The sequence below is a fragment of the Erythranthe guttata genome, chromosome 13 (genome assembly GCF_056151865.1).
Source record: "Erythranthe guttata isolate IM_541 chromosome 13, IM_541, whole genome shotgun sequence".
Classification (NCBI taxonomy): domain Eukaryota; kingdom Viridiplantae; phylum Streptophyta; class Magnoliopsida; order Lamiales; family Phrymaceae; genus Erythranthe; species Erythranthe guttata.
Genome location: NC_142545.1, coordinates 1,526,887 through 1,538,996, shown reverse-complemented (window position 1 = coordinate 1,538,996; position 12,110 = coordinate 1,526,887). Strand labels below are relative to the sequence as shown.

The 12,110-nt window shown below is 32.3% G+C and overlaps 2 protein-coding genes across 3 annotated transcripts; both read right to left on the bottom strand.

The window, feature by feature from the left end:
• Positions 1 to 6,051: 6,051 nt before the first annotated feature.
• LOC105972108 (peroxidase 27) lies at positions 6,052 to 7,844 on the bottom strand. Its single transcript, XM_012997047.2, has 4 exons — positions 7,451 to 7,844; positions 7,096 to 7,284; positions 6,833 to 6,998; positions 6,052 to 6,604 (listed from the first exon to the last, which is right to left on the bottom strand). Exons 1-4 carry the CDS (start codon positions 7,658 to 7,660, stop codon positions 6,195 to 6,197), a joined length of 975 nt encoding a protein of 324 aa, XP_012852501.2. The 5' UTR covers positions 7,661 to 7,844; the 3' UTR covers positions 6,052 to 6,194.
• Positions 7,845 to 9,952: 2,108 nt separating this feature from the next.
• Positions 9,953 to 12,110, bottom strand: LOC105972107 (peroxidase 27). Of its 2 annotated transcripts, XM_088812588.1 has the most exons (5): positions 12,011 to 12,110; positions 11,401 to 11,540; positions 10,943 to 11,131; positions 10,651 to 10,816; positions 9,953 to 10,566 (listed from the first exon to the last, which is right to left on the bottom strand). In XM_088812588.1, exons 2-5 carry the CDS (start codon positions 11,464 to 11,466, stop codon positions 10,157 to 10,159), a joined length of 831 nt encoding a protein of 276 aa, XP_088668714.1. In that variant the 5' UTR covers positions 11,467 to 11,540; positions 12,011 to 12,110; the 3' UTR covers positions 9,953 to 10,156. The 2 variants fall into 2 exon arrangements, with proteins under 2 accessions (XP_088668714.1, XP_012852500.1); XM_012997046.2 differs by lacking the exon at positions 12,011 to 12,110 and having other exon boundaries at positions 11,401 to 11,989.

Below are 12,110 nucleotides of genomic sequence, written 5' to 3'. Positions count from 1 at the left end.
AATTAGCTGTATGTTAATAGTTGTTAATTTGAGCAAGTGATCAATTATTATAGTTGTCAAATTGATGATAATCTTAGTTAGGGTTGACATAGTACGTAGTATAAGTATATTATTTTAATATGTGCAACTGTTTTGTATTTTATCATTTCTCACCTAATAATGTCATCGAATGAGGGTGGCCACGATAACTGATTATACAAACTTTGATTTGGGAGTAAACTGCAAAAAGTACCCCTGTGTAATCTCTAAATAGCGAAAACCCCCTATGATAAATAAATTAGCAAAAAACCCCATGTGAAATTATTTAAATAGCACACTCGGCCCATTACTCATTTGAGGGTTGACTTCATATAAAAAGACCCAAATACCCCCGGAATTTTGCAATTAATAAATTCTTATATTTTTTAAATATTTTAATTATTTTATTTTTGTTATATCTTAATTATAAGGGTACAATTGGGGTCTTTAATTTATTTCTATTTTTATTATCACATAATTTTTGTATATATTTTAAATTATCCCTACATCAAAAGAAAACTTAAATTTCATTATTATGTATTTAAAAAAATATATACTTAATTTGATTAACAAGGTTTTAATAATTTTTCAATTTAAGTATTTACTATTTTTAACAATATTTTAATTTTTAAACAATCAAATTAAAAAGAAAATATATATACATATATAATATATATACATATAAATACATTTTAAGGGTCAATTTCGTCATTTCACGTCCAAAAACCAACTCCCAATCGCGCAACCCGCGAGTGAGCCACACACAAGTCAACCAGGGGGGTTTTTGCCTTGGACTAAATTTCACAGGGGGGTTTTTGCTTTATCACAGGGAGGTTTGTGCTATTTAGAGATTACATTGGGGTACATTTTGCAGTTTACTCTTTGATTTGGTGTGGTTTGATTTTTTTGCAGTAATATTTCTAATAAAATGGGTTTTAAGTTTTATAAAGATTGGGTTTGCCCAATAAACTTCATTTATTTTGTATGTGTTTAAACCTTAATATTGCATTCGAATGGGTTGGATCTCAGACGCTACCAATTGTTCACTAAAATGGGGATACGTAAATTTGGGGGAAACATGTAAAAATAATAAGTATAAGGGTATATTTATAAATATACTATATAAACATATTTAAATTTTATTTATATATTAATTATTTTTATATATTTTGATACAAATATATTCAAAATAAACATTATTATCAACCATCAATTTGCAATTCATAATTAAATCATGTAAATAATTAGGAAAGCAATAAAAAATAAAAGTGTTTGATGGAATTAAGTAGCGCCAGCCGCCATGCATTTCAGCTTTTTGGTTATTGCACATCCATCCTCGCCTAGGGCCTTTTATGCAATTTTCGGAATTGGTACAAAGATGCAGCTGTTGGGAGTGGCATTTTAGTGTATTTGCACTTCCACCCCCGCCCGGGGCCTTCCAGCAATTTTTAGCATTTAGTCGTTTTAAGCTTTGTAATTTTTATTTTTTCCTTTGTAGCCGTATTTTTAGGCCTTTTTGTAATAGATTGTATAGGACTTTGCTTGTCCCGTTTTTCATCCCTTTCGTTTGTAGGGGTACTATTTTCCTTGTGTGGACCCACAAGTTTTTTAACGAGTACCCCTTTTAATTTCTAAAGTATTTAATGGAATAAAAACGTTTTGGCCAAAAAAATAAAAATAAAAATAAAAATAAAAGTGTTTGAAAATTTCCTATCCAAACATATTTCTAACTTTTCATAAATTACAAAATAGCCGATAAAGTGTCAGACATGTGTCCTCGTGTTCCATATACGAAATGTGTCCGAAACACGGATACGTTAAGAAATTGAAGTTTCCGTACTATATAGATTGTTGCGATACTCGTGTGATTAATTTTGTAGGTATAGTATTTAAATAGGACAAAAAATATGATTTTTGTCTATAAATATTATGAATTAGGACATGAATACTGAAAAATCACATATATTAACAGTAATATATTTACCGAAAATATTACTAATTATGTAATTAGTTAATTAGTAGAGAATAGATCTAAAGTCTAATCGAATCTAATTCAATATAGCGTAAGCAAACGAGGCCTAATTACGATGAGTTCTAATAAAATTGCCAATGAATATATTTTGGTTAATTTTATCTTCAGTGTTAGCAAGTGATTGTCCAGTCTTCACGTTCGTCACGTTTCGACTGCGGGGGCGTGTTAGAGAATATTATATTATAGAACTCTTGTAATATTATGATTCTAGTATGATTGAGTTACCTAGATTAGTAAGGATTTAGTTACCTAGTCAAACTCTATTAACTTGCAATATTTCTCTATATATATTCCATGTAATCAACCCATAACATAATGGGGTTTCTATTACGTAGTATTATTATTTCTCTCTTTCTCCTTCTTCTATTCTTCCTATATATGGTATCAGAGCATCAGGTTTAGGTTTTTTTAACCTTGCCGCCTTTCTTCTCCATGGCGGTGGCGGTGAGGTGAAAACCTAGCCGCCTTTCTTCTCCGTGGCGGTGACCACCCAATTTTCTCCCTCCCCCGGTGGTGGTACTCTAATATTGAAAATTGGGTGGTCACCGTCATGGAGAAGAAAGGCGGCTAGGTTTTGACCTCACCGCCACCGCCATGGAGAAGGAAGACGGCTAGGTTAAAAAAAACCTAAACCTGGTACTCTGATACCATATATGAAGAATAGAAGAAGGAGAAAGAGAGAAATAATAATACTACGTAATAGAAACCCCATTATGTTATGGGTTGATTACATGGAATATATATAGAGAAATATCGCAAGTTAATAGAGTTTGACTAGGTAACTAAATCCTAACTAATCTAGGTAACTCAATCATACTAGAATCATAATATTACAAGAGTTCTATAATATAATATTCTCTAACATTCAGAACCAAACAAAAAGTATTCCAACAACAGGTCGATCTATCAATTGTTTTTTGAGAGGCTGCTAATTAGTTTATTAATAAATAAATACTAACTTCTAACTAGACTATACTAATAAATAATAAAAGTTTGACCTTAATATATGATATAACTTGACCTTCATGTTACCCTTAAGTTGGTGCATGCACTACCATGATCTGATTAATTCAATGGAATCTTTATTCTTTCTTTTTTTTGTCAATAATGTCAAGTAAGATAAATATAGCACAGACATCCTAACTGTCATGAAACATATTGAAACCATGTTGTCATAACTCAAACAAATCTTATATATATTGAAACCATGTTGGGTAATTACAACCACCACCTGAACTATGAATCTTCTAACACGTCCACCCTTGCTCTGTCAAATTTAGTTGAATTTTCTAGATTATATGGAATATTCTCAAGTTTGTACCTGTTTTATCCCATTCGAGCTTCACATTTTGAAGCAAGATGATCATAAGATGTTTTTTTGGATTGTATATATCAGATTGTGGTGCATCGGAAACTGCATTTTTTGCACAAAACAAGTACAAACTAGAAAGCATTTCACAGAATCTAGAAGATTGTGTTGAATTTGACACCAGGGTAGACGTGTAAGAAGATTCATAGTTGATGGGTCGTTGTAATCAGGGGCGTACCCTATGGGTATGCCTAGGTGCCCCCCCCCCCCCCTAATTTTTTTTATTTGTTATTTATGTATTAGTCAATACACTTTCGCACCCCCAAACTATCAATTTTATACACTCTAGTCCATAAAAATAAAAAAAAAATCTTCTTATAACTCACCCCATATTCTAGTCCCCAAGAAAAACCCCATGGGTCCGCCCCTGATTGTATATATTTGGAAAATGGCTGATACTGATTGAGACCCGACATAAAAAAAGAAAGCGAGATTTAATTTATTCAGACGTAACGAAGTTACATAACACACGCCATGTTCTTGGTAAGAGTAGTTATTCATCGTCATTATCGTAGGGCACCTCTCTATAATTAAGCCATGTTCTGAGGCGCTAATTAAGCAAATCTGCCAATTTTTTCTTTTTGCATGATTTATTTGATTAATTAATCAAGTAGGATGTGATTAGCACACACCATTACTTGCCAACTACTCGTTAAGTTAAACTACTCAGTACTCAGGCTGCAGTCAAATCTATATGCTAATCAAATGTACCCCGTGCCGTACCATACCGTTAAAGTATCAATATTAAGTTGCAATAATCATCCATGTGTAACTTTGAATTGCTGAAAAAACACTCGTGTTAAAAATATTGGCAAGATCCACCCCTATGAAAATTAGTCTAAGGCAATAAAGTCCCTAACAGGTTATCGTATGCTCCACGCGCGGATTGCGCGACTGAGAGTGTATATTTGACCCCAAAGACCAAAATACCCTTTAAAGTATAATTTCCAAAATTATAGATTCATCCCAAAATTCTATATATATATATATATATATATATATATATATATATATATATATATATATATATATATATATATATATATATATATACCAAAATGAAGATTTCAAAGTTTGCAATTCAATCCTTCATATTTTCAACAAGGCCATTTTCCCAAATCAAACAAAAAACGTCACTCCAGCCGACAACCGACTTCACATCGTCTCCGATGTCTTCCTCACCGGAAAAAGCCACGGGAAGAGAGCCACGGTCACCATCGTACCCGCCTCCACCACGTCCGCTGCCATAACCACCTCCCGCATGACGTCCATATCCACCACCATCGTCGTTGGGGACCTTTTCAATTGCTAACTTTGTAAAATATAACACAGGTTCTTGCTAACTTTTAAGGGTTTTTTAAGCAATTCGAGATTACATAGGGGATTACGTGCAATTAACTCCAATATTAATTCTTTTTGAAATTAAAATCAAATCACGATATAAGTGATAAAGAAGGGCATATATTGAAAATATTTGGAATTCTTCACGTTGATTAATCTTGTAACTCGTGACGAGTACTTTGGTGGTGTTTCGCAAGAAAAATTAGAAATTAAGTTATGAGTTTTTATTTTATTTCCTTTCATCAGTTTTTATGTGTCTACGAAATCAACTTTTGCTTTTAATTCTATTAAAATAAGCTACTTTAAGCTATAAATAATTTCTAAAGTATTTATGGATCTGTTTGTTTTTGTTTTTTTTTTTTATTTAAGTTGATTTTTCAAATTTTTGCAAACACCGAGCACTTTTAGAAATAAACACTTGAGACCAACTAATTAAGGTGGTGTTTGCAAAAGCTTTGACAAACAGATTATGAATTTTTTTTTTTTTTGCACATAATATATTTTTAAGTGTTTGCAAAATGAACTTTTGCCTTTGCTTTTCTTAAAATAAACAACTTTAAGCTGTAATTGTTAAGCACCGATCGATGACCATGTTTTTTCTATTTAAGTTGATTTTTCAGCAAATTTGCAAATATTCTCAACTTTTAGAAATAAGCACTTAAAACCAACTTATCTCACAATCCATAACTTCTGCTTTTTTAAATAAGTTTTGCAAACACCACCTAACTTAGGTGGTGTTTGCAAATGATTATTTAAAAGCAGAAGTTAGTGATTGTGATTTAAGTTAGTTTTAAGTGCTTATTTCTAAAAGTTGGGGGTGTTTGCAAATATTTCGGAAAATGAACTAAAATTGAAAAAGTAGGGTTATGGGTGCTTTTAAAAAAATAGCTTAAAGCAGATTATTTTAAGAGAAGCAAAAGCAAAAGTTGATTTTGCAAACACCTAAAAACAGATTATGAGCAAAAAAAACCGCATAATCACTTTCAAAAAGCATTTGCAAACACCACCTTATAGTCACTAAAACTGCTTTTAAATAAGTTTTTGCAACCACCACCTTATAATCACCTTTTTAGCGTTTTCACAACGTAAAGAATAACACTTCAACTCTTGTTTCAGCAATTCGGAGGTGACACGTGGCGAATGAAGAACCGGTGCTAGCCAGTTGCTGTGTACTCATTTACCTTTGATTTCATTATAAAAAATTATCAATATCATAGGATTTGGAATTCACTATCCAGATTAAGCTAAGAAAATCTCAATATATATCCATAGATCAAGTACAAACAAGAGATCGAGGAACAACTTTTTATTGTCTGAACCAATACAAATAAACCAAATAACAACAAGAAAATGATTGATAATTAACAAACAGGAGAACAAAATAATCACAAAGAAGAAACACACACCCAATAATAATTTAAATAAATAAATTAATTAATTAATGAAACCACATGTTTTCCTAATTTCACCTTGGCTCCCTGTCAAAACACCAATCTTGCCCATTTTCACCATTGACTTTGCAAAGTCCTTCAAGAAATCCTTTGACCCTTGAGGAGTAGCATGGCTGGTGACGTAAGCCCTAGTTTCACTGTCGGCAAGAAGAGCTGCGTCAGATGTGAAAAGTCCTCTTCTTTTTGCGACTACACTGTAGTATTCGATGTCGAATGTTTTAAAACTCCCAGGGTCCATCTCGACAAGTGTAGTGGTATCGGTCGCACTGCATCTTGTCTTCAAACGAGCGACATAGTTCGAGTCCAGTGAAGGGTCACTATCTCCAACACCGGTGAAATTGTACAAGCGGTTAGTGAAGCTGGAGCAGTGCGATGTTCCTATGGTGTGTCCTCCTGCATATTTAGGGTTTTTGTTAGTTACAAGAAAATATAGAAAGTGACGAAAATACCCTTGTCTTTCAAATGATTGTGTTTCAATTGATTAAGAGTGATAAATGACAAAATAATTTTTTTTTGGTAGTAAATGAATTTAAAAAGTGATAAATTAAATAATTTAGTATTAAAAAGAAATTACTGCTAAGAGACAAATATTTTAGAACGCAGGGAGCACATAATTATTACCGGAGAGAACAACAAGATCCTTTGTATTCAAACCCTTTGAGGCAAAGCTAGCTTTCAATTGAGTGATGTTGAAGAAAGGAGGTGGAAGATTGAACAAAGCTTCTGTGCTGTTTGATACATTTCCATCTCTCCTTCCCAATGGTACTGGCCAAGATGCTCCATTCAACTAATTTACATTATATACATACAAATAAATAAGTATAATTTTATATAAACAAGATTTTATTTTTATATATACATATATAATCATCTTCAATACTTACAAATGAAACTGCATCTCGTGCAACAAGAGCTAATATATCAGCACAAGAAACAACACCGGGACACTTCTTCTCCACTGCGGATTTCACTCTGTCGATGGATCCATATCCTCTAAGGGATAGATTGGGGAACGAATCTTTCTCAGCTTGATTATTTGTTGTCGAATTCAGTAGAATAGAAGCTTCACAACCCTATCAAAAGTAACTAATTAGCACATCAACATAAAAATACCTAAAGAAACATACATAAATATTATTGATGGATTTCAAAGTTGACATAAATATTAAAGTTTGATCGTGCCTTGAAATAAATTATACGCATACATATATATGTAAGAGAGAGAGAAAGAGAGCATACCCTAACGAAACAATCATGAAAATGCATCCTGAGAATAGGAGCTGCAAGAGTTGGAGCAACGGCCATAATACTAGCGGTCTCCTTTTTCACGATCGCCTCAACAGATGGACAAGTCTTCTTGTAGAAGCCAAGCTTCAACCCTTGAGCATTACATAAGTTGAATAGGCCAACTAAAACAAGAAATACAACAACTTGCTTACTGAAAGCCATATTAGAAGGTTTAAATCTTTGTTGAGTTCTTGTTTTGTTGGTGAGTTAATGAGGATTGTGCATGTATATATATACTAAAACAATCTGGGACGAGGGCGGCTTCAACATAATTAGCTGTAGGTTAATAATTTTCAATTTAAGCAAGTGACCATTTATAATTGTCAAGTTGGTGATAATCTTAGTTAGGGTTGACATTGTACGGAGTATAAGGTATTTAATATGTACAAATGTTCTATATTTAATCATTTCTCACCTAATAATGTGACCGTATGAGGGACACCTTTTCGATAACTGATTATATTTATTTTTGGCAGTAATTGTTCTACAAAAACGAGTTTTGAGTTTCACGGAATTAAATTTGGTTTTTTCTAAAAAAAAATCAAATTTTACAGAGTTTACGGAAACCGAATGATCTGAGGTTGAATTTGGAGGGAAGGTTACATCTTATAATCAATTAAACTTGTTTGGATAAATTCATTATCTAGTCTAGTTATGCCGATAATTTTAATAAAACTGCACAAATCTTTAATTATATTTTGGTTAATTTTATCATGAGAACCAAACAAGGCCTTTAAAGTTCAAAATAATCCAGGAACAAGTAGATCTTTTAAGTTTATTAATGAATAAACATCTTCTAACTATATTATTAATTAATAATAAAAAAACTTGACCTTAATATAAATTGACTTCATGTTACCCTTGAGTTGGTGTGTGCACTATCTCATCATCTGATTGAATGGTATCTTTAATTTTTATTATTATTATTTTTTTCTTTTTTCAATAATATTAAAAATGGTTGATATTGCGTGAGAGGTGATGAAAAAAAAAATTAAAAAAATCGAATTAATTCGTTCAGACGTAATAACGTTACAAAACACACGCTACGTTTCTGGTAAGAGTAGTTATTCATCATTATAGTAGGGCACCTCTCTATAATCCCATGTTCAGACACACTAAAAAGTCATATTAATTATTTACCATTAATTTTCATGTTTCATTTAATTAATTATTGAGATGTGGTTAGCACAAACCATAATTTTATCAATATATATTCTTCTTATTAAAATTAAGTATGGTATATACATGATTAGAACTCTTGACCATGATCCGATATATCGTAGTAATTAATTCGTTAACGTCCTCGTAAAACCAATATTCTTCTTGACCGGAAGGCTTAACTCTAATGGGAAGAAGCTCGAGAATTAAAGAAAAAAAACGCAAGATGATTTGAAGATTTCACGATCTCTCCAATCTCAAGTAAATGAACTAATCATTAATGAAAATTCTTAAATTTGATTCATGGTTGGCGCACGAGGTCACTCCCCAAACCAAATTCAATTATTGAAACATATCGAGAAACCTAAACTTAAATGACATCGTCATTTTGCTCATCTATGGACAACAAGGTCGAGTTCCATTGCAATGTCGCCGCTGCGTCGCGGCTGGAATGGCCAAATTATAATCAAAATGCGAAAAAATAAAAATAATGTCAAATAAGTTTTTAATATTAATATTATTGTAGAATAATATACAAACTATTATTAAAACTCCAATTTTAATTTTAGAACAATTCTTTAAACCTTGAGAAGTAAAAATAAGGGTAAAATTGTAAGTTACGAAATTCTCTCTTTACTTTAAGAGAAATAAAAAAACAATTAGGAATAGATTGCAAAATTTGAATACTTTAAAAACTATGCAGTCCACCACCAGGCCTACACGTGTTCTTTTTTCTTTATTCCTTTTTTTTTTTAATTCAACCCAGCAGATGTTATCCCAATTTGGTTACGGATTCTGGAAAAGAGGGCACCGTTATTGTTTCGTTCTGTTCCGGCCTTTCCGACGCCGTTCGGGCGAACCCTATGTTTATATACATGTAAATTCAGTAAATGCGTGTGTCAATTTTTTATTCTATGTATAAGTCAAATTATGTAATAATGATGTAATCTAAGAATAGTCCCAACATTCTTAAAGACCGAGACTAGTCAATGAACTTGGAACAAATACAAATTAAACTAAATATTTTATATGTTCTCTCTCTCTCTCTCTCTCTCTCTCTCTCTCTCTCTCTCTCTCTCTCTCTCTCTCTCTCTCTCTCTCTCTCTCTCTATATATATATATATATATATATATATATATATATATATATATATTCAATGCATCGTTAATATAGACTTGTTCTTATTTTCCAAATGATTTCAGTATAATAACTAATATAATACAAAATTTAATTGAGACATTTTCCATAATATTTGGAATACACGATCCAGATTGAGAAGTTTCAACAGCCATATATATGACTTCACAATATTTCTTATTTTATCTTATTCAAACACCATTGGAGGAACAACTTTAATTGTCTGTGAACCGGTACAAAGAAAACAAATAGCAACAGAAAAAAAATACAAGTACAAAAATCACCTGTCAACCAACATATTAAAACAACTAGCTGGTTACCAAAAAACACAAATAACACCCATTAATTAATTAGTTAATTAATTAATTAATGAAACCACAAGTTTTCCTAATTTCACCTTGGCTCCCTGTCAAAACACCAATCTTGCCCATTTTGACCATTGACTTTGCAAAGTCCTTCAAGAAATCCTTTGACCCTTGAGGAGTAGCATGACTGGTGACGTAAGCCCTAGTTTCGCTGTCAGCAAGAAGAGCCGCGTCAGATGTGAAAAGTCCTCTTCTTTTAGCAACAAGAGTGTAATACTCGGTGTCGAATGTTTTAAAGCTTCCGGGGTCCATTTCAACAAGTGTAGTGGTATCAGTCGCACTGCATCTTGTCTTCAAACGAGCAACATAGTTCGAGTCCAATGAAGGGTCACTGTCTCCGACGCCGGTGAAGTTGTACAGGCGGTTAGTGAAACTCGAGCAGTGTGATGTTCCTATGGTGTGTCCTCCTGCAAATTTAGGGTTTTTAGAACAAAATTTAAAAAAAAAAATAATGTAATTAATTAATAAAATAAGTGATAAATGATTATTACCCGAGAGAACAACAAGATCCTTTGCATTCAAACCCTTTGAGGCAAAGCTAGCTTTCAATTGAGTGATGTTGAAGAAAGGAGGTGGAAGATTGAACAAAGTTTCTGTGCTGTTTGATACATTTCCATCTCTTCTTCCCAATGGTACTGGCCACGATGCTCCATTCAACTAATTCACAATATATACATTCAAATAAATAAGTATAATTTTGTATAAACAAAATTTTATTTTATTTATATAAATAAATAAAATGTATATAATATATGTGTGTGTGTAATCATTTGCAGTACTAACAAGTGAAACTGCATCTCGTGCAACGAGAGCTAATATATCGGCACAAGAAACAACACCGGGGCACTTCTTCTCCACTGCGGATTTCACTCTGTCGATGGATCCATATCCTCTAAGGGATAGATTGGGGAATGAATCTTTCTCAGCTTGACTATTTGTTGTTGAGTTCAGTAGAATAGAAGCGTCACAACCCTGTATGTAATAAGTAACTAATTAGTTCCTCTCAATTGTACTTAACTTCGTCTAGAAGTTACTTAGAATATTGTTTATGCAGTGCTCTAAAATGCCACTCCCAACCATATGATTAAATCAGTTCTCACCCTCCATTAGGAAGGTAGAGGTGTATGAATATGAGTAGGATTCCGATTGTAATTTAAGCAAAAAATGCTTACAAACATATATCCATTAAGTAGTTATGAAGAGAATATAAATATAAGAGAAGAGAGCTTAAGAAAACATACTCTAACGAAACAATCGTGGAAATGCATTCTGAGAAGAGGAGCAGCAAGAGTTGGAGCAACAGACATAATATTTGCAGTTTCTTTTTTCACGATTGCTTCAGCTGATGGACAAGTTTTCTTGTAGAAGCCAAGTTTCAATCCTTGAGCATTACATGTGTTGAATATTCCAACGAAAACAAGAAATACAAGAATTTGCTTACTGAAAGCCATTGAAATTAATTGATATCTTAAACTTATAAATGTTTCTTGGATTCTTGTTTTGTAGGTGTGTAATGAGGATCTTGCATGTGTATATATACTAAAATAATCTGGGACGAGGGTGGCTTCAACATAATCAGTAATGTTAATAGTTGTCAATTTGAGGAAGTGACCAATTATAATTGTCAAGTTGATAATATTCTTAGTTGCGTGACATAGTTCGTGTAATGTATTTAATATTTGCAACCGTTGTACATTTTATCTCTTCTTACTTAATGTGATCGAATGAGGACCACCTTTTAGACAACAAAATATATAAATGTTGATTTTGGTATAGTTTGATTTTTTGCATTAATTTTTCTTCAAAAATGAGTTTTGAGTTTCACAAAAACTTGAGCTTAATATAACTGACCTTCATGTACCCTTGAGTTGGTGTGTGCAATGGAATCTCATCATCTGATTTAATGGAATCTTTAAAAAAAAAAAATTGGGTCAATAATATAAAAACGGTT